The following is a 22,353-nucleotide window of genomic DNA, read 5'->3' on the forward strand; positions in this document are numbered from 1 at the left end:
CCCCTACCCACCCACTCCCACTACTTGGCCCAGGCCTTGCCTTGTGCTGGGTCATATAAAGTTTGCAAGACCAAGGGGCCTCTATTCCCAGTGATGACCGAGTTTCTGTTTCTGTAAAACCCACCCAATTGCTCAGGAAATGTAACTTGGGGCAGGAACCTGAAAAGCCACCTACAGATGAAAGCATGTGTTATAGCTCAACTTATATAAGCTGTGGGAGATTTCTCACAGGCGTTAGCCAGGATCAGGACGTGTGCCTTTAGTAAAGAGTCCTTCTTATGAACCTGTGGCGTGCCTGGCGTGATTTCTTACTGGGTAGGCTTGATTCTGCCATTACATTCCTGACCCTTCTAAACAATAAATCCTAGAGCTCTGTGAAGCCAAGTGACTTGCGTAAGATGACAAAATAAACAAGCGTCCCAGTCAAGACAGGTCAGTCTCTCTGATTCCATTGCTTTTCTCTGAATATTTTACAGGATTTTTATTTTTAAACAATAAAATATACTATGGCTCACGTTGTCCTCCCAAAATCCTGTGAGGTTGAATACTGTTAAAGCAACCTCCCTTCCATTTTTAAAAAGATTTATTTATTTATTTTATGTATATGAGTACACTGTAGCTGTCCTCAGACACATCAGAAGAGGGCATCAGATCCCATTACAGATGGTTGTGAGCCACCGTGTGGTTGCTGGGAATTGACCTCATGACCTCTGGAAGAGAAGTCAGTGCTCTTAACCACTGAGCCCCTCCCTTCCAATTTTTAAAGGGAGGCTAGGATGTACTTTGATTGACACACTCAGAGGTCTCAGTCAGGGCTTCATGCATGTGAGGTAGACACTCTTCTAACTTGGTTACCTCTCCAGCCAGTTCCCCCTGCCTCCAGCTTTCCATAGGAAAAAGTCCATGTTTCTGGGATCTCCCTTGGGTATCCTTTGCAACTTAGGCCTCACTCTTGCAGCATTGCAGGCCACCTGCTATGGGCTGCCTGCAGGGATCTTGACCTTTTCACTATTCCCAGCCTTCCAAGCCTTCCTTTGAAAAAGAAAGGGAGTCATTATAGGCTCATAGAAGCCTCCATGCCCTTCTAATTGCATTCTGCATGCCTATACAACCAGCATCATGTGGATGATGCCCCTGCCTGTTGTTGAATCAAACTCTAGCTGGGCTCCTCAGACGGTAGCTGCACTGGCTTCTGAGACCCTGGCCAGCTGAGCATCATGAAAAGAATCTGGAGAGACAGCATCTTAAGTGGCTCTGTTGGTGCTAGACACTCTGGAGGCATTATCATCTCTAGAAAGTTTTTTTAAGTGGCTTAGCTTTTTTTCTGCCCTTCAACCTGAAATGGGTAGGGCCAATTCCTGAGAAGCCTTCACGGCATCTTTCTTGATGCAAAGTTTGTGGCTTTTCTTCTCATGCATTATTTTTCTTTCTTTTAGAAATCATGCCTTCCTTAACTTTATGGAGGCCTTATGGCCAAACTGTAAGTTTCAATGCCTTTTTTCTTTCAAATAGGATCACATGTAACCTACATTTTTAAAGCTGCTATGTGGCTATGGATGACCTCAAATTTCTGACACACCTGCCTCTACCTCCAGGGTTCTAGGATTACAGGCATGTACCACCATGCTGGCTTTTAGAGCAGTACCGAGGATAGAATCTGAGCTTCATGCATGCTAGACAAGCATCTCTTCAACTGAACTACATCTCCAAACTACTGTACTGCTAAGTGTTCTGATTCTTACTGTACATCATCAAAAAGAAACCATCAATAATAATGTGCATGTCATTTCCTCTGCCTTGTTAATTAACCAATCACCTTAAAACCCAGGTTCTTTCAAATAAGTCCCTTTCTAGAAGGTAACTATTAATTGTCTCCAGTCCTTATCTCTACATCTGACCTCATAAGCAAGTCTTCGTTGCCCTATCAGTATTCTGATTTTCTGAGGTCTGACCTGAATTGTCATTAAGCTTAGTGTTGTAGTTACTGTTCTAATGCTGTGAGAGGACACCCTGAGCAAGGCAACTTATGAAAGGAAGCGTTTGATTGGAGTGCTTGCTCACAGTTCCAGAGGGTTAGTCTGTGATCATTATGGTGGAGAGAGAGCATGGTGACAGGGAGGCAGGCATGCTGGAATAGCAACTAAAAGCTTACATACAGAGCTGCAGGCAGCAGCAGGCAGGCAGGGAGAGGTGAAGGGGGGGAGAGGAAGGGAGGGAGGGAGGGAAGAGAAAGGGAGGGAGGGAAGGAAGGGAGGCGGGAGGAAAAGGAGGGAGGGAGAGGGAGAGGGAGAGGGAGAGGGAGAGAGAGAGAGAGACTCCTGGTTGGCCTCTTGAAACCTCAAGTCCTCCTCCAGCAAGACCACACCCCTTAATCCTTCCTAAACAGTCCAGCTGGAATCCAAACAGTCAAATGTGGGAGCCTGTGGGAGCCATTCTCATTCAAGCCACCACACTGAGTTTAAGCATTTTAGGCATTCTTCAGCCCACTTCCTCAAACTTTTTCAAGTCTCACCCACAAGTTTACCCACAAGTTCCTTCTAGTGGTGTTCAAATCTAGTCACAGCAATGACCCTGCTTCTCCAGTATTAATTTTTTGTTAATATTTTCATCTGTGCCAAACATAGTCAAGGGAAGACTTTTTTTTTCTGAAATCCATAAGAGTTTCAAAGATTTCAGCTGACAACCCTACCTCTGATGGCTTTGGCCACTTAGTGAGGTACAACTTCAGAATGGGCAAGAGCCTGAGGCAGAGGCTACTCCGGGTAGATAGAAAGAGTGATCCTTTCTTCTGTCTTTTAAAAAATATTTACTTTTGTATGTATTTGAGTGTTTTGCCTCCATGTGTGTCTGTGTACCATATGTGTGCCAGGTGCCCACGGAGGTGAGAAGGTGTCCAGTCTCCTGGAATTCAAGTTATAAGCAATTGTCAGCTGCTTTGCAGCTGCTGGGAATCAAACCCAGGTCTTCTACATGAGCAGCCAGCACCTTTAACCACTGAGCCACCTCTCCAGGCCTTAGATCTTCCCTTTCAAAGGCTGTTATTACAGAACGAGCATTATTTCCTCGGTTTATCATTGCCATCATCTCAATTACTGTGGTGGTTGGTTTGAAAGTGCTTGCCACAAATTCGAGTCACCTCAGTAGGGAGCAGCACCCGAGGAATTGTCCTGATGGCCTTAAAAGATGGGGGCTAATCCTCCACACTGTGGGTGGCATCTTCAGAGGGCAGCCAGGCTAAATAGGTCGAAGCAGAAGAATGGTCTGCCTCTTGCTTCCTCTGCCTTCTCTTTGGACACTGAGCTGGCTTACTTGGCAGCAGCTGCTGCTGATGCCTCCGCTGATATCAGAACTAGCATTTCCAGGCAGCCATTGTTGACACCAGTGATTTCCCAGGAGCCTCCAGGCTTTTTGGTGTCAGATTGGGACTGCTGAGTCACTCAACCTCCTAGACAGAGTGACTTCTGGGTTGTCAGCCTTTCAGGTGTGAAATAGCTTTTGCCACTATTTCAGTGTGAGCTGATTCAATAAATTATAAATACACACACACACACACACACACACACATACATACACACACCAGTTTTGTTCCTCTGAAGGACAGTTACTTCTATTGAGTGCCTCCTACATGAAAGGCTCTGAGCTATATAATATATATGTATATGTATATATACATATATATATATATGTATGTGCAATATATGCACTATATATGCATATATATATGCAATATATATATATATATATATATATATATATATATCCATCATTTTCATCTATACAACTTCTGAAATGAGCACTTTTATTATCCCATTCGGTGAGAAAGAAAACCAAGACTCAGAAAGGCCAAAGACTGATTGAGATTTTATATTAGCAAGACAAATGAGAACCCGTGTGTGGTGCTCTGAGGAGGAGTGGCTCCCATACACTCAAATATTTGAATGCTTGGTCATTAGAGAGTGGCACTACTTGACAAGGATTATGAGGAAATGTATGACTGGGGCTGGACTTTGGGGTTTCAAATGCTCAAGCTAGGCCCAGTGTCTCTCTCTCTTCCTGCTGCCTCCCAATCCAGAAGTAGAACTCTCAGCTACCTCTCCAGCACCATGTCTGCCTGAGTTCTGCCATGCTTCCTACCATGACAAAAAATGGACTAAACCTCTGAAACCATAAGCCAGCCCCAATTAAATGTTTTCCTTTCTAAGGGCTGCCATTGTTATGGTGTGTCTTCACAGCAATAGAACTTTCACTAAAGCACCAGTTGGTAAAAGCAGTTCTCCTTCCTGGGAATGGTGGCATGCCTTTAGTCCCAGCACTCTGGAGTCAGAAAGCAGTTGTATCTCTGTGAGTTCCAATCAGTCAGATCTATCTAGCTGGGGTGGTGGGTGGGGAAGCAACTGTGTTTGTTTTTCTCAAGATAGGGTTTGTCTGGGTAGCCCTGGCTGTCTCAGTATTTGCTCCGTGGACTAAGCTGGCCTTACATTCACAGAGATCTGCCTGTCTCTGCCTCCCAAGTGCTGCAATTAAAGATGTGCCCCACCACGGCCTGGCTGCAACTATTTTTTTAAACATTACATACTTGGACGTACTTTGAGACGTTTGTTGCCCTTTTAAACACAATTATTCTGTAAATAAAGTGCTATAATTCCCATTTTTACATATAAGAACTAGGACTAAAAAAAAAGCAAGTGACATCTCGGAGGGAATGTGAATTGGAGAAGTGGAGAACTGGGATTTTAATGCAAATGTCTCTGTCAGACTCATTTCCTTAACCCCAAGTCCTGTAAAGTTCTTTTGCATCCTAGTTGCCAAGCTATGGTCCAGAGATCTGCGACATTGGCACCACCTGGCAGGTTGTTACAATTGCAAAATCTAAAGCATCTCACAGGCTGTGGCCCTAGTTAGCCTAGAGTCATTTGAGAAAGTCTCAGTTGGGGGGCTGGCTGGCCTGCAGCCTTCACTCTGAGGAATTGTCTTGACTGATGACTGAACCAAGAGGGCCCAGCACACTATGGGCAGCGCCATCCTTAGGTAGTTAGGCCTAGGCTGTATAAGAAAGTTAGCTGAACAAGCCAGAGAATGGGTTAGCAAGGAGTGTTCCTCTATGGATTCTATTTCAAGTTCCTGTCTTGAGTTCCTGCTCTGACTTTCCTGTGTTGGGGTATGACCTGGACAGTAAACTGAAGGAACCCTTTCTTCTTCTAAGTTGATCTTGGCCATGGGGATGATCACAGCTCCAGAAAGCAAACTAGACTGCTCACTGAATAAGAAATCTCCATATGGAGGCTGGTGAGGTGATTCAATGGGTAAAAGCATTGCCACCAAGCCTGATGACCCGAGTTCAATACCTGGGCCCCACCTGGTAGAAGGAAAGAGCCAATTCCTGCAGGTTGCCCTCTGATCTACACATACACAACCAGCTATAACTCCAGGAGGTCTAGGGAATCTGATGTTTTTCTCCTGGCTTTCTGTGCCACCACAGATGCATATCGTTCACAGACATACATGTGGTCAAAACACACATACACATAAAAATGAATTATTTTAATTAAAAATATTATCTAAGGGGGCTGGAGAGATGGCTCAGCGGTTAAGAGCGCCGACTGCTCTTCTGAAGGTCGTGAGTTCAAATCCCAGCAACCACATGGTGGCTCACAACCATCCGTAATGAGATCTGATGCCCTCTTCTGGGGTATCTGAAGACAGTTACAGTGTGCTTACATATAATAAATAAATAAATAAATAAATAAATAATATTATCTAAGCAAAAGCTTGTACTATAAAAGTAAAGTTAGAAAGATGGATTTTTAAGTTAGTTGTGGTAGTACATGTCAAAAATCTAAGCACTTGGCAGGTAGAAGCAGGAAGATCAGGAGTTCAAGACCAACCTGGAATATAGAGTAAGACTGTGCCTCAAAACAACAAAAGGCCAGGAGTAGGAATGCACACCATTAATCTACTTGAGAGGTAGAAACAAGAGGATCAGGAGTTCAATGTCATTCTTGGTTACATGTTGAGTTTGAGGCCAGCCTAGGCTATATGAGACACTAGGAAAAAAATATATTAGCCAGGCATGATGGTAAACACCTGTAAATTCCAGCTCCGGGGAGACTGAATCAGGTAAATTACAAGTTCAAAAATAGCTTTGACTGTGGAGTGAAACCATGTCTCAGAAAACAAATTGCCAAGGCTTGTTGGCACAGGCCTATACTTTCAGCTACTCAGAATGTTGATACAGAAGGATTGCAAGTTCAAAGCAAAAAGTAAAAAGAGAACTAGGGCTATAGCTCAGTGTTAGACTGCTTGTTTTGCATGTGTGGGGCAGTACGTTCAAATTCTAGTACCACAAATAAACCAAACCCCAAATCTATAAATACAACCTATTGGTTTTTTTTCTAGATTGTAAGAATCTCAGAGGTGTTTGTTTGTTTGTTTACCTCTTCCTGATATCCTGAATATCCAGAAATGTCTACAGTGAAAATAAATATCTAATAACGGCCTAGATAGCAAGTGTTGTTCTAGATACTTCAGGTATTGCAGCGAACAGGCCAAGCTGCCCTCCCCACATCTCTGTTCTGTTATCTGTGTCTTTGGATCTTTCCTCCTGAGCTGGAAGTCTCTACGTTCCTATTTGGTGAGTAAATATCTGGGAGCCAAAGACCTGGCTTCTAGACAGAGAAGAAAGACCTACAGCTCCTGTACACTCACTTATGCGGCCTGCAGAGGTAGAGAACTCCTTTAATCCTCTTTGGAGGATTAGCTCCTTCAGTCTTCTTTGGGCTGGAAACTTTAAGAAGATCCATGGCTTCAATGGCTCATATACAACTTTCAAACTCCTTTACATAAGATTTACATTCATGCATTTGTGCGCCTCTGTGAATGTATGTGCATGCCACAGTAAGCGTGCAGAAGCGATACAACAACCTGTGGGAGTCTGTTTTCTCCTATTGTGTGGGTTTCAGGGGTAGAACTTAGGTTTTCAGCCTTGAAGACAGGTACCATTACCTGGTGAGCCACCTCATTGGTCCCTTAAAACTTAATTTTTTAAATCAACCTTTAAAATTATTGTTTATTTTATATTTATGGGCATTTTACCTGCGTGTATGTCTGTGCACAACATGGAGAGGGTATCAGATCTCCTGGGACTAGACTTACAGTTGTGAATCACCATGTGGGTGCTGGTAATTGAACCTGGGTCCTCTGAAAGAGCAGGCAGTCATCTTAACCACCAAGCCATCCAAACCCTTGTTTAATTTCTATTTTTGGCCTCTGAACAGCCTATATGTCCAGAACTGACATGAAGGTACCAACCTCTACCAACTTTTGACACTTGGTGGGAAGGGGGGTTTAGACTGAACTCCAGGCCAGCTCAGAATATCTTGGAAACAATTTTGGGAGTTTGTTTCAAGAAACTGAAAATAAAATCCTTCTTTTCATTTTAATGGCATTCTAGGAGGAAACACAGGTAGACCTGAGTTCACCTTCACTAATCATTGAACTCATTTGTTCTGTATGTTAACTTAGATTAGTTGTTCATGCAAACCCCCATTTTTCCCAATAAGTCCTTTGAATTAAGTATTTGAATAAAATGTGTATTTTTACTGATAGGTTATTGTATTAATCAGGGTTCACTAGAGTCATAGAAGTTATGGAATGTATCTCTCTCTCACCATATGTGTGTGTGTGTGTATGTATATATATATACATATAAAGAGAATTTATTGGAATAATGTATAGGCTGCGCTCCAACTAATCTAACAATGGGCAGCTGTGAATGGAAAGTTCAAGCATCTAGTATTTGCTCAGTCCCACGAAGCTGGGTGCCTTAGCTGGTCTTCTGTATAATCTGGAATTCCAAAGAAGTAGGCTCCAGTGGATGTGCTGGCAAAGTGAGCACAAGCAGGCAAAGAGTTATCTGGATTAAAGGCCTGTGTCATATGGATCAAGATCTGGATCACAAGTAGGCCCTCCATTTCTGGATTGTAGTTCATTCCAGATATAGTCAAGTTGACAACTGAGAATAACCATCACAATTATTGTACTTAAGAAGGAAGGGTTCACCGTTGCAACCTTTACGGCTTAAATTTTTAAAAATTATTTTATGTTTGCCTGCATATATATCATGCATGTGTGTCATGTGTGTGCTAGGTGCATAAGGAGGCCAAAAGAGAGTTTTGGATCCTAAACACTAGAATTATATATGTTTGTAAAACACCATGTGGTTGCTGATTGCTGGGTGCTGGGAACTGAACCTGGTTTCACCTTGGAGCTGTGAACTGAGCAAGCAGTGCTTTTAATCGCTGAGTCATCTCTCCAGCCCCAACACACACACACACATCACACCATCGCACATACACATCACACACACATCACACCATCACACACACACAGACTTATGCACACTCACACACACATGCTCCTTCCTCTACCTTCCAAAGGTTAGGTTGCAGGCTTGTATGACCATGTGCAATATATGCAGTGCTGGTGATTAAACCCAGTGTTTCTGCATGTTAAGGAAGCACTGAGCAGCTCCTCGAGCCTAACCTTAAAAATTTAAAGTAACAAGACATGGCTTCTTGCAGCAGATCAAAAGTGGTGACATGTGCTTCCACATATTCAAATGATGCATACATTTCATTTTCTGCAGCAAAGCCCCAGAACCCCATCAGTAAAGGACCTGCTCAAAACATGCCATCCATATGGCCAAATACCACATAGTTCAAATACAGTAGATGTTTATGTTATGGTGTGACAATCTTTATGGCTGTAACATGGTGTGTGTATGGTGTTCACTTATGTTTAAAGTATATGTAGTTTTTTCAATGGCAGCTGCACCCTGAAGGGAACTAGGTGACTAAGAGACAGGAATAGAAAAACTAAGGGAGATTTAGTCTTCCTCATACCATTTGTACCTTCTGAAATGTCTTCCTCTTCTTCTTCCTCATTCTCCTCCCCTAGAGGTCTTAACTATGTAGCTAAGTCTGGTCTGTCCTGGAACTTGAATGTAACCCAGGCAGATTTTGAGCCTCACCATCCTCCTGTGTCAAATGCTAAGTTAATTTTTAAAGATTTTATTCTGTATATAGCTGTTTTGCCTACATGTCTGAACACCATGTGTGCAGTGCCCAGAAAGACCAGAAAAGGGCATCATGTCTCTTTTGTTTTTGGCTACCGTATGGGTGATGGGACTTGAACCTGGGACACCCTGGAAGGATAGTCAGAACTATTTATTTATTTATTTATCTATTTTATTTAATGTATCTGAGTGCACTGTCACTCTCTTCATACACACCAGAAGAGGGCATTGCATCCCATTACAGATGGTTGTGAGCCACCATGTGGTTGCTGGGAATTGAACTCAGGACCTCTGGAAGAGCAGTTAGTGCTCTTAACTGCTGAGCCATCTCCCCAGCCCCCAGTCAGAATACTTAAGCATTGAGCCATCTTTCCAGCATTCTCCCACTTATTTCTAAAATATACTATGAAGACTAATTTTGTGATGTTGAAATGAGGTCTAGTTATGTAGCTTAGGGTGACCATACACTTGGGATTACCCTTCCTCGGGCTCCCGAGTGATGGGATTATAATTGTGTCTTCCTATGTGTATCTAATGCAGATAGGGTCTTCCTCCAACCTAAGGTTTCTCTAGACTGATCCCCTAACTAGAAATCTTTGTGTGTGATGACTCATCCTGCATTGCTTTGTTAGAATAGAGACAGGGTCTCACTATGTATGTAGCCTTGTCTATTCTGGAACACACTCTGTAGATCAGGCTGGTTTTGAACTCACAGAGACCTTCATGCCTCTGCTTCCAGAGTGCTGAGTCTAAAGGCACATGCCACCACACCCAGTCCATGTTCTATTTTAAATAGTGTTCTTACACTATCAACCTTTTTTTTTTTTAATTTCCATTTGTGTTCTCACTTCTGTTTTACCAAGCCTTTTGGAAAGCAAGGGAAATACAACTTTGCAAAGAAGAGGAATGGCCAGTGTAGAATGTGCAAAGGGAGGCATAAATGGGAAGGAACATAGGGCTCCTTTTTTGTAGTTAGCCTACCTTGAAGTGCAGGCTCATTTGAATGGGTGATCTTTTAAAAAGTGCAACAAGTTACAGGTTAAAGCCTTCACATTTCACATTGAGCCCAAGTTACTCAAGATACAATCAGTGTGTGTGTGTGTGTGTGTGTGTGTGTGTGTGTGTAACAGGTGAAGAGGTGACTGGTGTCAAGTTCTGTCCCATTTGTGGTTTGCGTGTCATGGAGTCCGTGACAGTCTGTGTCGATGGAAGTTTGGCACACTGGCAGATTTGTTAAGCCTTGTTAAGATAATCAGCTTTAGAAGGTTACTGACTTCAACTTCCCCTTACCCCTGCTGGCTCTACAAGAAATCAACTGTCCTTTCTTTTAGTTCTCACCCACCCTTTCACACCCCTACCCCGGTTCCACATCTAGAGCAGAAAAAAAAGAAAAAGTAGACTGTAACACAAACAGTAGAGTTTTCACTATTCTCTGGGTATTTTCAACCAATTCTCTATTATCTGTTGTAACCATTTGGGGTAACCACAGAGATATTCTGTCCTCGGCCTTATTTCCTTCTACTACAAAAATCTTTCTCCTAGATTTGGGGTACCCCTTTTCTGCCGGGGTTCATACACTGAGTGAGGGTTCTGCCTTTCCTTAAGAATTCGTGTACAGTGCAAGAACACCTTTTAAACGAGAAGAGTGTAAGCACGGGGATCAGTCGGGTCCACCCGCTCTCTCCTCTTCCCCGTGGGCGTTGTGGCATTCCACCCAGCCCAGACTACAAGTCCCAGGAGCCCGCGCAGCGACGGTGCCTCGGTGAGCTCTTCCCTCGCTCCGCTGGGGAGCGGAGTAAGGTTCTGGCCGGAGCCGGGCGCTCTGGCTGCTCAGCCGCGGCAGCGACGGAGGCTGGAGGCCGTGCGGAGCGCCGGCAGGGGCGTCGGGAGGCGGATTCCGCCTTCTTTGAGCGCTAGGGGGCGGGAGGAGGGGGCCGGGCCAGCGGCGCTGCCAGCCGCGAAGACAGCGGACTGAGCGATGGAGGCCGACGGGCAGTCGTGGGCCGGCGAGTCCGTGTCGGGCCCGGGTCCGGGAGGCGGCGGAATGATCCGTGAGCTGTGCCGGGGCTTCGGCCGCTACCGCCGCTACTTGGGACGGCTGCGGCAGAACCTGCGCGAGACCCAGAAGTTCTTCCGCGACATCAAGTGCTCCCACAGCCACAGTTGTCCCTCCTCCCCCGCGGGCGGCGGAGCGGCCGAGCCTGGCCCTGCCGGCGACGTCGCCGAAGCCCCGCTGCCGGCGGGTAAGGGCAGGCCCGAAGGAGAGAGGAAAATCGGAGGGTGGCATCTCCTGCGGCAAAACAACCCCAGGAGGAGGCGGCCAGTAGGAGAGGGCCGCGGGGCGGCGCGGGGCGGCGCGGGGTGGCGCGGAGCCTGGGCCTCGGGGATCTGAGATGAGGTGGGAGGATACCAGCAGGGAGAGGTGGCACGGGCTCGAGACCCGGAGGCAGAATCCGAAAAGGCTAAGCGGAGAGTGGGAAAGTTGCTTTGAATTGGGGTGCTTGGTTGGGGACCGAGCCCCCAGTTAGGTGTTAGGTGTTAGGTTATGAAGTCCCAGGGCGCCTTCGGACTGCACTGGTGTGTGTGTGTGTGTGTGTGTGTGTGTGTGTGTGAGAGAGAGAGAGAGAGAGAGAGAGAGAGAGAGAGAGAGAGGAGAGAGGTTTGGGTGTGTAAAGTGCTTGCAATCCAGTCAAGAGGCAACCCTGTGAAGATGTCCTCTAAATAGGATTTGGAGCTGCCAAAGTAAAGGATAGCTAATGGGTGTTAGAAATTAACTGGTCAGCGATGTTACTTATACTTATGGTGAAGGAGTTAAGAAATGCTTTGTTGTTTTTGTTGTTGTTGTTGTTGTTGGGAGTGGAATGGGGCGGCCCTGAGCCCTTGAAAAATTTGCCCTTCTTGACTTGATTCCCCCTCCCCAGCCCCCCCCCCCCCAGGATGTGTCAGAGGCCTCGGGTCACTTTAAATACTGCAAGATCTCCTTGATTACTTTTAAACTGCAGTTGGTGGGGAACTAGAGAGTTTAACTTTTGCCACCGGCTCCTTAGGAAGTTGATGAGAGAAGCCACTGACTTTCCATGTGGGTAGGTATGTGGGGCACGACCTAACAGCAGATATGTCCTTGGTTTGTATTTAGTGATTCTCGAGCTGCAGTGTAGATTAAAATAACCCCAGGAGTGTACTAAAAATGCCATGTCCCAGGCTCTGTCTTACGGATTCCGGCTGTGTAACCATGGTGGGGGGGGGGGTCCTAAGAGTCTAATTTAGCAGTCAAACATATTGGAATCTGATATGGGTGTTTTATTATCACATAAGGTGAACTTGTGAGTTGGACCCTATACTCTTTTTGCATGTTTAATATCTTAACTTTGTCTGAGACTACAGAAGGGGGTGTTTAAAGACACGCTGGTAAGTCCTGATAGGCCCTCAATGATGCTGTTCCATTGCTCAGGATAGCAATTTAAAGAGCCCTTGTTTTGGGTCAGCATGATAGTTTAGCTTGTACATGTACCCACTGCCAAGCCTGATGCCCTGAGTTGATCAGGGGAAGAACCTACTCTTGAAAGTTTTCTGCTGACCTCCACATATAGGCCACTGTGCGTCCATGCATGTGTGTATGTGTGTGTGTGCGCACAGACACACACCCACACCCACACCCACACACACACAAAGTATAGGTATTTTTAAAAGATTTCTTTTTTTTTTTTTTTTGAGACAGTGTTTCTCTGTGTAGCCTTGGCTGTCCTGAAACTAGTTCTGTAGACCAGGCTGGCCTCGAACTCAGAGATCTGTTTGCCTTTGCCTCCCTGTGCTGGGATTACAGGTGTGTGCCACCACCAGGCAAAAGATGTTATTTTACTTCAGGACACAAAAAACACTAGGGTGGTAACTACTTTTCTGAAGTCGTGTTTTTGACACTTCTAGAGACTTGCTGTCTAGAGGTGAGCTGGAGGAACTGACCTGTGAGGCCACTACAGGGCAGTCGGTGAGGCAGCTCATACTTTTTGATGGACCCGAGGGTGTGTCTGACAGGGTTTGGCAGCAACTTCTTCAGTCAGAAGAGGCTTTGCTTTAAAACCCTCTGTTTCTACCCTTACTTTAAAGTGACTATTTCAGAGTTACTCTTTAAAACAAACAAAAAACCGACCCAGAATAGATTTAATTTAGAGAGATGGAGTTTTTCAAAATTTGAAGCATCTTGGTTGACTTTTGTTTTCTGTAAAGGCAAACCTAAGACATACAAAAACACCTTTGTATTTTGCTTAATTGGCTTTTCTGGTTGACTGCATCGTGATCTAATTTTTGCATATTTAAACTTTCTTCACCCTTTGGAATGTGCCTATCTCTATAAAATCCGAGGAGGACACAGATGAGAGGGCAGGGAACAAATTGATTTTGTTCCAAACCAGGGTTTTACATTTGGGGGGTGAGGCTGTACCTCTTTCTGTGTCTAGTTGAAGGATGCTGTTGTCCTGGTTATTTAAGTAAAGGTGTTAGAAAGTAGAACCAGTCCTTAAAGGACAATTAGCTCTTTGTGCTGGCTGGAGCTTTTTGGTAAGGTCAAAGTCACTTGGAGGTTGTCTCAAATTTCTTTTGTGAGTGTTGGTTTCTGATTAATAGGGACTCAGAACATGACGGAAAGGGGCACTCAGTTCTTAACAAGCCCTCTTCTGCTTAATGCAGTGTAGTATTTGAGCAACTGAAAATCAGAGACTAACTATAATTTGAAAACACTGAACTAAAGAGATGACAACCTTAGAAATCAATTTATTTTATTTCTTTGTATACCATTTGTCATAATACATAATGCCATTTTTAAAAATTTCACTTTCAACCACAGAGACCTGGGAAGAACGCCAAACCTCCTATTTTGATAGATTTATATTCACTCAAGTCAGTGGCTGAGATGGGTGGATTGTATGTCCCAGGTCAGCCTGGGCTGTGTAGTGGTGGTGATGATAGTGGTATAGATTAAGTAGAACTCTTAAAATGTTGTTTTTGAGAAGAGTTTTACTTGTACAAAGAAAACTAAAACATAAAAGAAAATTCTTTGATTCGGTTCTCCCTCTGTTGTCAAAGTCATTTTATGTAGCTGTGGTGGAGAAACCCCTCAATCTGTTGTATTTTGTTTTGTTTTGTTTTGTTTTTTTCTTCTCCTGCTAGAGCATTCAGAAGCAATGAGATAAAGGCTTTGAACCCTTTTAGGAGAGGCAGGGTAGAGTATTACAAAATAGAAGAAGGAAAAGTATTTGTCGTACTTTATGATCCAGTGCATGTCCTGGCTATTGCAGTTTGTTTTAATCTTCTCCATTTTAAGTTGCGGTGACTCATATATGTCTGGTAGGAACTCTGTTGCTTGTGTTGCCTCCCTTTGGTCTTAACTGATCATAACTATGTCACGTCACAGCTTCCTCATCTGGAGATGGAAGCTGTAATCGTCCTTACCTCTAGGATTGTTGGAGTTAATATTGCACAGGTTTTTTAGAGCAGCCATGCTAAGATGCGTAAGTAGCAGCTGCCTTTTGGTTTTGATGTGGTCTCACTGTGTTCTTCTGGGCTGGTCTTAAGTTCCTCTGTTAAATGATCCCTCTGCCTCTGCATTCCTGGCTAGCCCCATAGTAGCCATTATTAAATAGATGCATGAGTGCCTGGGATGTGCTGCTCAGTGGGCTACAGATGGGCGGGCACTGAAGAGTCAAGACATTGGCCTTTCCTTGGGTGAGTGGGTGTCAGTCCTTCCCTCTGCCTCTTTCTTCTCCCTCTCCATTTCCTTTGAATAGAGTTTCAAAATGTAGCTCAGGCTGGTCTCTAACCTGTATCCTGCCTCACCACCCGAATACAGAGATTGTAGGAGTGAAGATGTACTTTTGGCTTACATTTTTCTCTTAAGAAAGACTAATTATAAGTGTCATCTTTACAGACACCTATTTGTGTGTATTGGGTGGTGGACAAAGAGAAGTTGGAGGCCTGAACTTGATCCTCTACAGAGAGGTACAATCTCATATAGAATTTATGCACAGGTAACATGTAAAGCCGAGAGGAAAACAGAAGGTACAGTGGCTAGATTTTAGGTCTATTTATTTTCAAGACAGGGTCTCACTATGTAGCTTTGGCTGTCCTGGAAAATTCTCTGTACACCAAGCTAGCCTAGAACTCACAGAGATCCACCTGCTTCCCCCTCCCAAGTGCTGGGACTAAAGGTGTGTGCCACCACATCCTCTTGATTATAGGACTTTTTAAAATGAACTTTAATCCTCAAATTTTTGTAGCTGGTTGCTGTTGTTATCCAATAAATAAATGCATTTCTCAGTATTCTGTGGCCTCTTTTGGTTACTGTTTTGTATAGACGGGTTGTAGGAATTTTAGAAGCAAGGCACTAATACTGAAATCAGTGTCCTGGCAATCTGTATCAAAGGTTAGTCTGCAATGGCTCTGTGCCTGTGACCCCAGCACTCCAGGATGCTGAGGCAGGGGGATCTTGAGTTCAAGATCAGTCTGAGCTGTATATAGAGTTCCAGGTTAGCCCGGACTTCGTATGAGACCTTGTCTCAAAAGTCAAAACAACAAACAAAAAGGATCACTTCTTACTGTATGATGTGGTGGTCATAGTGCTCACCTTACAAAGTTGTGACACTTAGAGAAAGTGAACACTACAGCTTGAGTGTTGTGGCTCTAGCCTGTGGTGGGAGGTGATGGACATTGGATTAGCAAGTGGGAGCATGTGCTTGCAGGGAAGGGGAGAGAATGAGGCAGAGGAATGTACTATGGGACGAACAAAACAGCGCTGTGCTGGGGACTTCAGGTAGGCCCGGGGCTCCAGACTCCAGATCCAGTTCTGCTTCTATGGCTCCTTGTGCTTTCCTACCTGGCTTGGGAATACAAATGCATTCTTCACAGAGACAGTTACAAGTGAGTCCTAACTTGGAACCATACTTTACTGTAGTGGGAGACCTTATTCAGTGAAGTAGATGTGGTCCAGCCTCCTCGGGTCTCCTGAGTGCTAAGATCAGAGCCTTGACATGCCCAGCTTTATTACTTATTTATTTTTTAATCGTCTTAAGATTATGCTGGACACACTATTTTTAAAAATTCATGGACCATGTTGTAAAAACCATTTCCTATGTAAGTACATTATATTTACATTAATTCAACCCTTCCCTCTTCCTCCAATTCCTTTATGCTTCCCCCACATCCTCCTCTCAATTTCAAATCTATTTCCTCTTCTTCTAGGCACTACACATGCACCCCTCCCCAACCCCCACACTAACGCTATTGTAGCCAATTGGTGCTGCCTGTATGTTGATGGGTTTAGGGCTGGCCACCTAGGCTTGGGCAACCCATCCTGTTTGTCTCTGAAGAAACTGACTTTCTCTCAGCAGTGAGGCTGGGGTCTTGTACACCTTTTCCCATGTTGACATGTTGACTGGCGTGGCCTTGTGCAGGTCTCATGCAGGCAGCCGTATTGTTGAGAGTTCATAGGTGCAACCATGCCCAGCATCTGCAAGTACTTTGTAAAGAAAATGTGTATTGAGGTTCTGGAGAGATGGCTCAGCAGTTAAGAGCACTGGCTGCTCTTCTAGAGCACCCACGTCTGATTCCTAGCACCCATATAATGATGGCTCATAATCTTTTGTAACTCCAGTTCCATGGGATCTGATGCTCTCTTCTGGCCTCCTCAAGTACTGCGCACAGATACTATCCATACATACATACATACATACATACATACATACATATTTAGAGAAATTAAAAGTAAATAAAATCTTTAAAAAGAAACCATGTAAATAAAAATCCAGTATGGTTATTAATTTTTGCTTGTGAACTCACTCACTCCCATATTCTGTTTCAGTAGACTAAGAGAATTTGGTAAATGTACTTTAAGACCAATCTTTTGGGGTTGAGAATGTTATGCAGCAGTAGACACCTGCATAGTATGTGCTGGGCCCCAGGATTTAGCCTTAGCACTATAAAAACAACATAACTATCTTTTAAAAATAAAACCTTAAAAACGTGTTATTGAAGTAAAGGAAAATAGAAGTTTCACCTTGTGCTCACTGCTTCATTCCTACAGATCTGGGTTGTAATTCTTTCTTTCTTTTTGTGATAGCCATAAGAATGTTCATCTTTCTCTGCTGACTAGATTGTGAGTGTCTAAGGAGAAAGAGTGGTTCTGGTCCAGTAGTGCTTATGGAATTGCTTTGTATATAATGGGCAAATACCTATTAAATTATTTCTATTTCTGGAAGATGCTAGAATGATGCTACGAAATCAAATACAATTTAATTTTCATTTCGAAAACCATTTCCACACACTTGGGGATTTGGAGTTTTGTAGAATCATCTATGTCTTACTATTTATATCCTGGGTGCTTTTGGTAGATGGTTATGCTTGAGGCTCCCCCTCCCTCCCTTTTTTTAACAGCTTCAACTTTTTATTGAACATGACCTTTATTACAAAAGTCAACAGTACCATGCCATCACCAGGCTCCTGCATCTCTGCTTCCTTTGCTTCCACTTTCTCTACTGTGGCAGCACTGCACTGGGTGCAGCAGCTGCTGGAGCAGACCCACCAGTCCCTATTTGCAGAGAATGTCCCAAGTCTTCCTTGTTGTTTATTTGTTTGTTTGTTTTCCCGAGGTGGACTCTCATTCTGTTGCATGCTGGGGTGGTCTTAAACTAAGCTTGCATGTTCCTGCTACTTCAGTCTCCTGAGTGGCTGGGACTATAGACATGAGCCATAATATCGAGCTGGGCTGAAGTTAGAGTCCATGCCCTATGCAAAATAATTGTTTTCCTGTCCCAAAGAATGATTTTCATGCAATACCAACTAGACCAGTGCCATCAGTGTACGAGAAATAAGTTCTTAATGTTCATGCACTCAGCAGCCCTTTATGGAAGCCATTCTATCCAGGGACCTGAGATTAGTCATTCCAGACTGCAGTTAGGAAAAGAAGGTTAATAACATTTCACCAGATCCCTGTAGAGGATCTTCTACAGATGTTTTGCCTACTTACCAATCACCTGTCTTTGAAGTGATGGGGTAGGGCATACAAACCTGAAGACCTAAACCAGGCATGATGGCACACACCTTTAGTCCCAGTACTTGGGAGGCAGAGAAAGGTAGATCTCTGTGAGTTTGAGGCCAGCCAAGTCTACATAGAGAACTTCAGAATGGCCAGGGCTATGCAGAGAGAATCTGTCTCCAAAACAAAACAAAGCAAACAGAAGACTGAAGACCCAGACTCCATATGGTAGAAGGAAAAACAATTCCTCCTGTAAGTTGTTCTCTGACCTTAACAGGTGTGTATAAGATACATAAATGTTCTCTCTCTCTCTCTCTCTCTCTCTCTCTCTCTCTCTCTCTCTCTCTCACACACACACACACACACACACACACACACACACACAAATATGGCATTGATAAAGAGTTGAGGAATGAAGGTTGGCTTAGTAGTAGAGAGAGCTTACCTGATGATTGCAGGGCCAGGATCACTTTGAAAGGAGTTGATGTACTGTGACACTGTGGGTAATGACTGTCATGTTTGTGTGGTCCAGTGCAGAATGCATCCCATCCCATTCCATTAGTGAGCCTCCCATCTCCACCTTTCTTAGAAGAATGTGAGGGCTTCTTTAGAAATGTGGGTTCTCCGCCCATAAGGGTTACAAGACCCAATGTGAATTTACCCTGCATGTGGGGAAATAGCATTTAAAGTAGGTTTTATTTTCTCCATGGTTCGGGGAGTTGGTACTGTGTGTGGGGAAGGTGTCTTTCTTATCTCCCGGAACTGACTGGAGTCCCTTGTGTGGATACAAAGGCTTGGTACAGGCCCTTTCTGGGCTGGAGGTCTTGGGCTCTTGGAAATTGAGACCTGACAGATTCCCCAGCCCTGAGCCGTGTGGCTGTGGGAATTGTTGGACCAGGCTCAATTTGGAGCTGTGCTTCTGTTCCCTGGGGCACTGTTCTCTGGGCAGGAAGATGGAAGTGGGACGTAAGAACTGTCTTGCTTTTCACATGTCTAGCTAATTGATGCATCTGAATTGTTCTGAAGAATAATGTCTCGGTTATGTATTCATAAAAGCCTTTGATTTTACAATACATTTCTTTTTAAAAAGTGCCTTTTATCTCTTTACTTGGATGGATGTGAAGTATCTAAATTTAGATTAATCAGATTAAGAGCTTTAATGCCTTACATATGTCAGATTGACTCCACTTTGGTGGCTTTTATCCATTCCAGAGAGTAAGGAGAGAATTTCCCATGATTCCCCCATCCCTCTCAACTCTTTTTTTCTCTCATCTTTCTGTCTTTCCCTCTGTCTCCCCATCCCCACCCCTGACTTTGCAAAGCCCAGATGCAGCTAGGTTACAAGACTTGTTTTTATGAAAATTCTTTCTATTCAGATTAGAGAGACCATAGCTGGACTTTTCTGATCTTTCTCTTTAGGACTATTCTGTAAAATACACTCTGGCTTTAATATTGTGAAGATAGGAAGGACAAGGAAGGCTGTGGAGAGCCGTAGCCGCCGGTTGGAGCAGAGTCAGCCTCGGTTTTTGGCATACAAGGCCCTCTGAGAAAATGATTTCACTTTCTCTTGAAAAAACAACTGACCTGCTCTCTGGTGCTTATTCCATGGGAAGACATAGACATTCCTACTAGTCTAACCTGGCAAAGCTGGCTTCTTAAGTGTGCCAGGGAGGATGCCTGTACTCCCCAGGGAACAGAGGGGCCACTTGCAGGTACTGTCAGGTCAAGTTTCTCTGTGGGCTTCTTCACTAATAAACTTATAAGTAGGTCTGTTGGAGTACTGTTGCCTTGTATTATGGATATGGATTCTAAGTTTCATTCTGAACAACTTAGATCAGTGTCCTGAAGACACCTTCTGCCCCCAAGAGGGAGCAGTAAACCAAAGGAAGATCCCAGAGGGCAGGAATGAGAACAAGGAAGGAACTTGGTTTATTGGTTGATTGGTTGGTTTGAGACAGGGTTTCTCACTGTAACAGCCTGACTCTCCTGGAACTCACTTTGTAGACCAGGCTGACCTCAAACTCACAGAGATCCACCTGCTTCTCCCTCCCTAGTGTATTGAAGTCGTGTGCTACCATCACCTGGCTAAGCCAGTGTTATTAAATTGTTTAAAGATGTACCAAATCCTGTTACTGTATTTGATGATTTGTCCCTGCAGAGAGAAGTGTGTCTCTTTATCTTGTATTTCCAGAGATCTAGACCTGTATCTTAACTAGATGTCCTTTGGGGTCGTTTAAAAAAGTATTTTGAAATAATTTCAAAGGCACATAAACACTTTGAGAACCATGAAAAGAACTCATATATTTGCTATATACGGTTATCCAGTTGTTCACATTTCCCAGTTGACGAATGTTCCCATATTGTGTCTTATCTTTTCAGAGCCTTTTAAGAGCAAGATGCAGGCAGGTTGTGTCATCTCTAAACACTTCAGTGTTCAGTTCACCCCATCAAGGGCACACTTCCATACACTGCTCTCCAAATCAGGCAGTTAGTGTGGAGTCACTCCATCCAGTCCTTCCTCATTTGAGCTCGCTGACTCCCAACATGTCCCTGGCATTTCCTTTGAACACATGGGGCTTTTAGTTGTCACTCCTCTTCAGACTCCCTTAGTGAGGAGCAGTTTCTTTGCCCTTTCCCTGACATCTGTGTCTTTGACAATTTAAGAGAACAGGCCTTACATTGTGTAGATGACCTTAATCTCTGTCGTGAGCCCTCATGAGGGTTTTCAGAGAAATGACTGGACAATTCCACTCAAAGCATGTGATGCTGCTTCTGTTTTGGGGATGCTAAGCATGCTCACTAGTTAGGCAGGTACCCTCTGGACATCTACACTTTATCTTCATCTCTCCCTTGGCTCTTGATTAATCCTTTGTGGGAATGTTCTTAGATTTCACTGAAAGCCTGTTCCTCAAAACCCTTCCTTCCTCTAGATCAGCATTTCTCAAGGCAGTGAGCCCTTTGGGGTCCAACGACCCATTCACAAGAGTCTTCTATGACCATCAGAAAACACAGATATTTTTACATTATGATTCATAACAGTAGCAAGATTAGAGTTATGAAGTAGCAATAGAATAATGTTATGGTCGGGGTCACCACAACATGAACCGTATTAAAGGGCCACAGCGTTGGGAAGGCTGAGAGCCACTGTTCTAGACCTAACACCCTGAGAGTATTCACCTGCTCAGTGGTAGTTTGCATACTCGTCATTCTTTCTGTCTTCATTTGTTGCTATTCTGCTGTGAAGAGCTTTACTTTTTTATTTCAGTGTGGACTTGGATTTGGGATTTTCTTTTAGGTGAGTTATAACTTTCAGTTCTTTTTATTTTAAGCATAATTTATCCTGTTTGGCTAGTGACTGCTCCTTCAGACTGGTTCCATTGTCCTTTTGGTATGTCCTCACCTTTGCATTGTTCCTAAAGGTTAATTTGCTTTCTCACAAATTGCAGACTCTAAGGCCTCTGTGAAACATGTACCTGGCTTCCTTCGAGGAATTGCTTCCATTTCTGCATCCATAACAGTGTCTGTTTCTGTTCCCTGTGCCCTACCATGGGGTCAGGAGCACTTTCACCCAGAAAGGGCTCCCGGGGTGCCAGCTGCCTTCCAATCCAGGACAACCTCTATGATCTCAGAGATCTTCCCATAGAACAATAACTTTAGCCATTCATTCTCCAGCAGCTGGGCTGGGACTTTCCGTGGGAGCACTAGCTGAGTGCTTGATTTCAGCCTTTCCTTTCCAAACACCATTCCTTCCAGCACAGTTCCTTGTCCTACTTGGTCCCAAAGATTCTAAAACTCAGGCTATGTAAATATGTGTTTCTGTAAGTCTGGTGTCTGCTGTGTCATTCTGAATCTTTTGTGTTTAGTGGATACTCAGGTCCCTAGAAATAATAAATATGTTTCTTGTCCAGAATTTTTTTCTCTAATATCCTGGGAATTTGTTTCAGATTTCAATACTTTGAAGCTTGTGGCTGAAAGACTATGCAGCATTTCTTTTCAACTTAGGATCGATCCTTTCCTCTACTCTTGGCACAAATAGCTAATGTAATGTAAAATATCATTACTCATTTTGGAAATGTATGTTTGTGTCATGGTTCCTTTTAGTTAATTATATAATCTATTTGCATTTAGACAAGACTTATGGTAACTTGCCATAAAAGCACATATTATATGTATGTATGTATACACACATACACACACATACACACACACACACACACACACACATATATATATATATATATATATATATATATATATA

The 22,353-nt window shown here is 43.8% G+C and overlaps 1 protein-coding gene across 1 annotated transcript in view; it reads left to right on the top strand.

The window, feature by feature from the left end:
• The first annotated feature begins 10,898 nt into the window (after positions 1-10,898).
• The window catches only part of Dstyk (dual serine/threonine and tyrosine protein kinase), a 51,009-nt gene continuing 39,554 nt past the window's right edge, over positions 10,899-22,353 (top strand). Inside the window, exon 1 of the mRNA XM_021198125.1 lies at positions 10,899-11,316. Coding sequence (XP_021053784.1) covers positions 11,052-11,316 — 265 coding nt within the window. The 5' untranslated portion in view covers positions 10,899-11,051. The remainder of the gene's footprint in view (positions 11,317-22,353) is intronic.

This window comes from Mus pahari, chromosome 5 (genome assembly GCF_900095145.1).
Source record: "Mus pahari chromosome 5, PAHARI_EIJ_v1.1, whole genome shotgun sequence".
Classification (NCBI taxonomy): domain Eukaryota; kingdom Metazoa; phylum Chordata; class Mammalia; order Rodentia; family Muridae; genus Mus; species Mus pahari.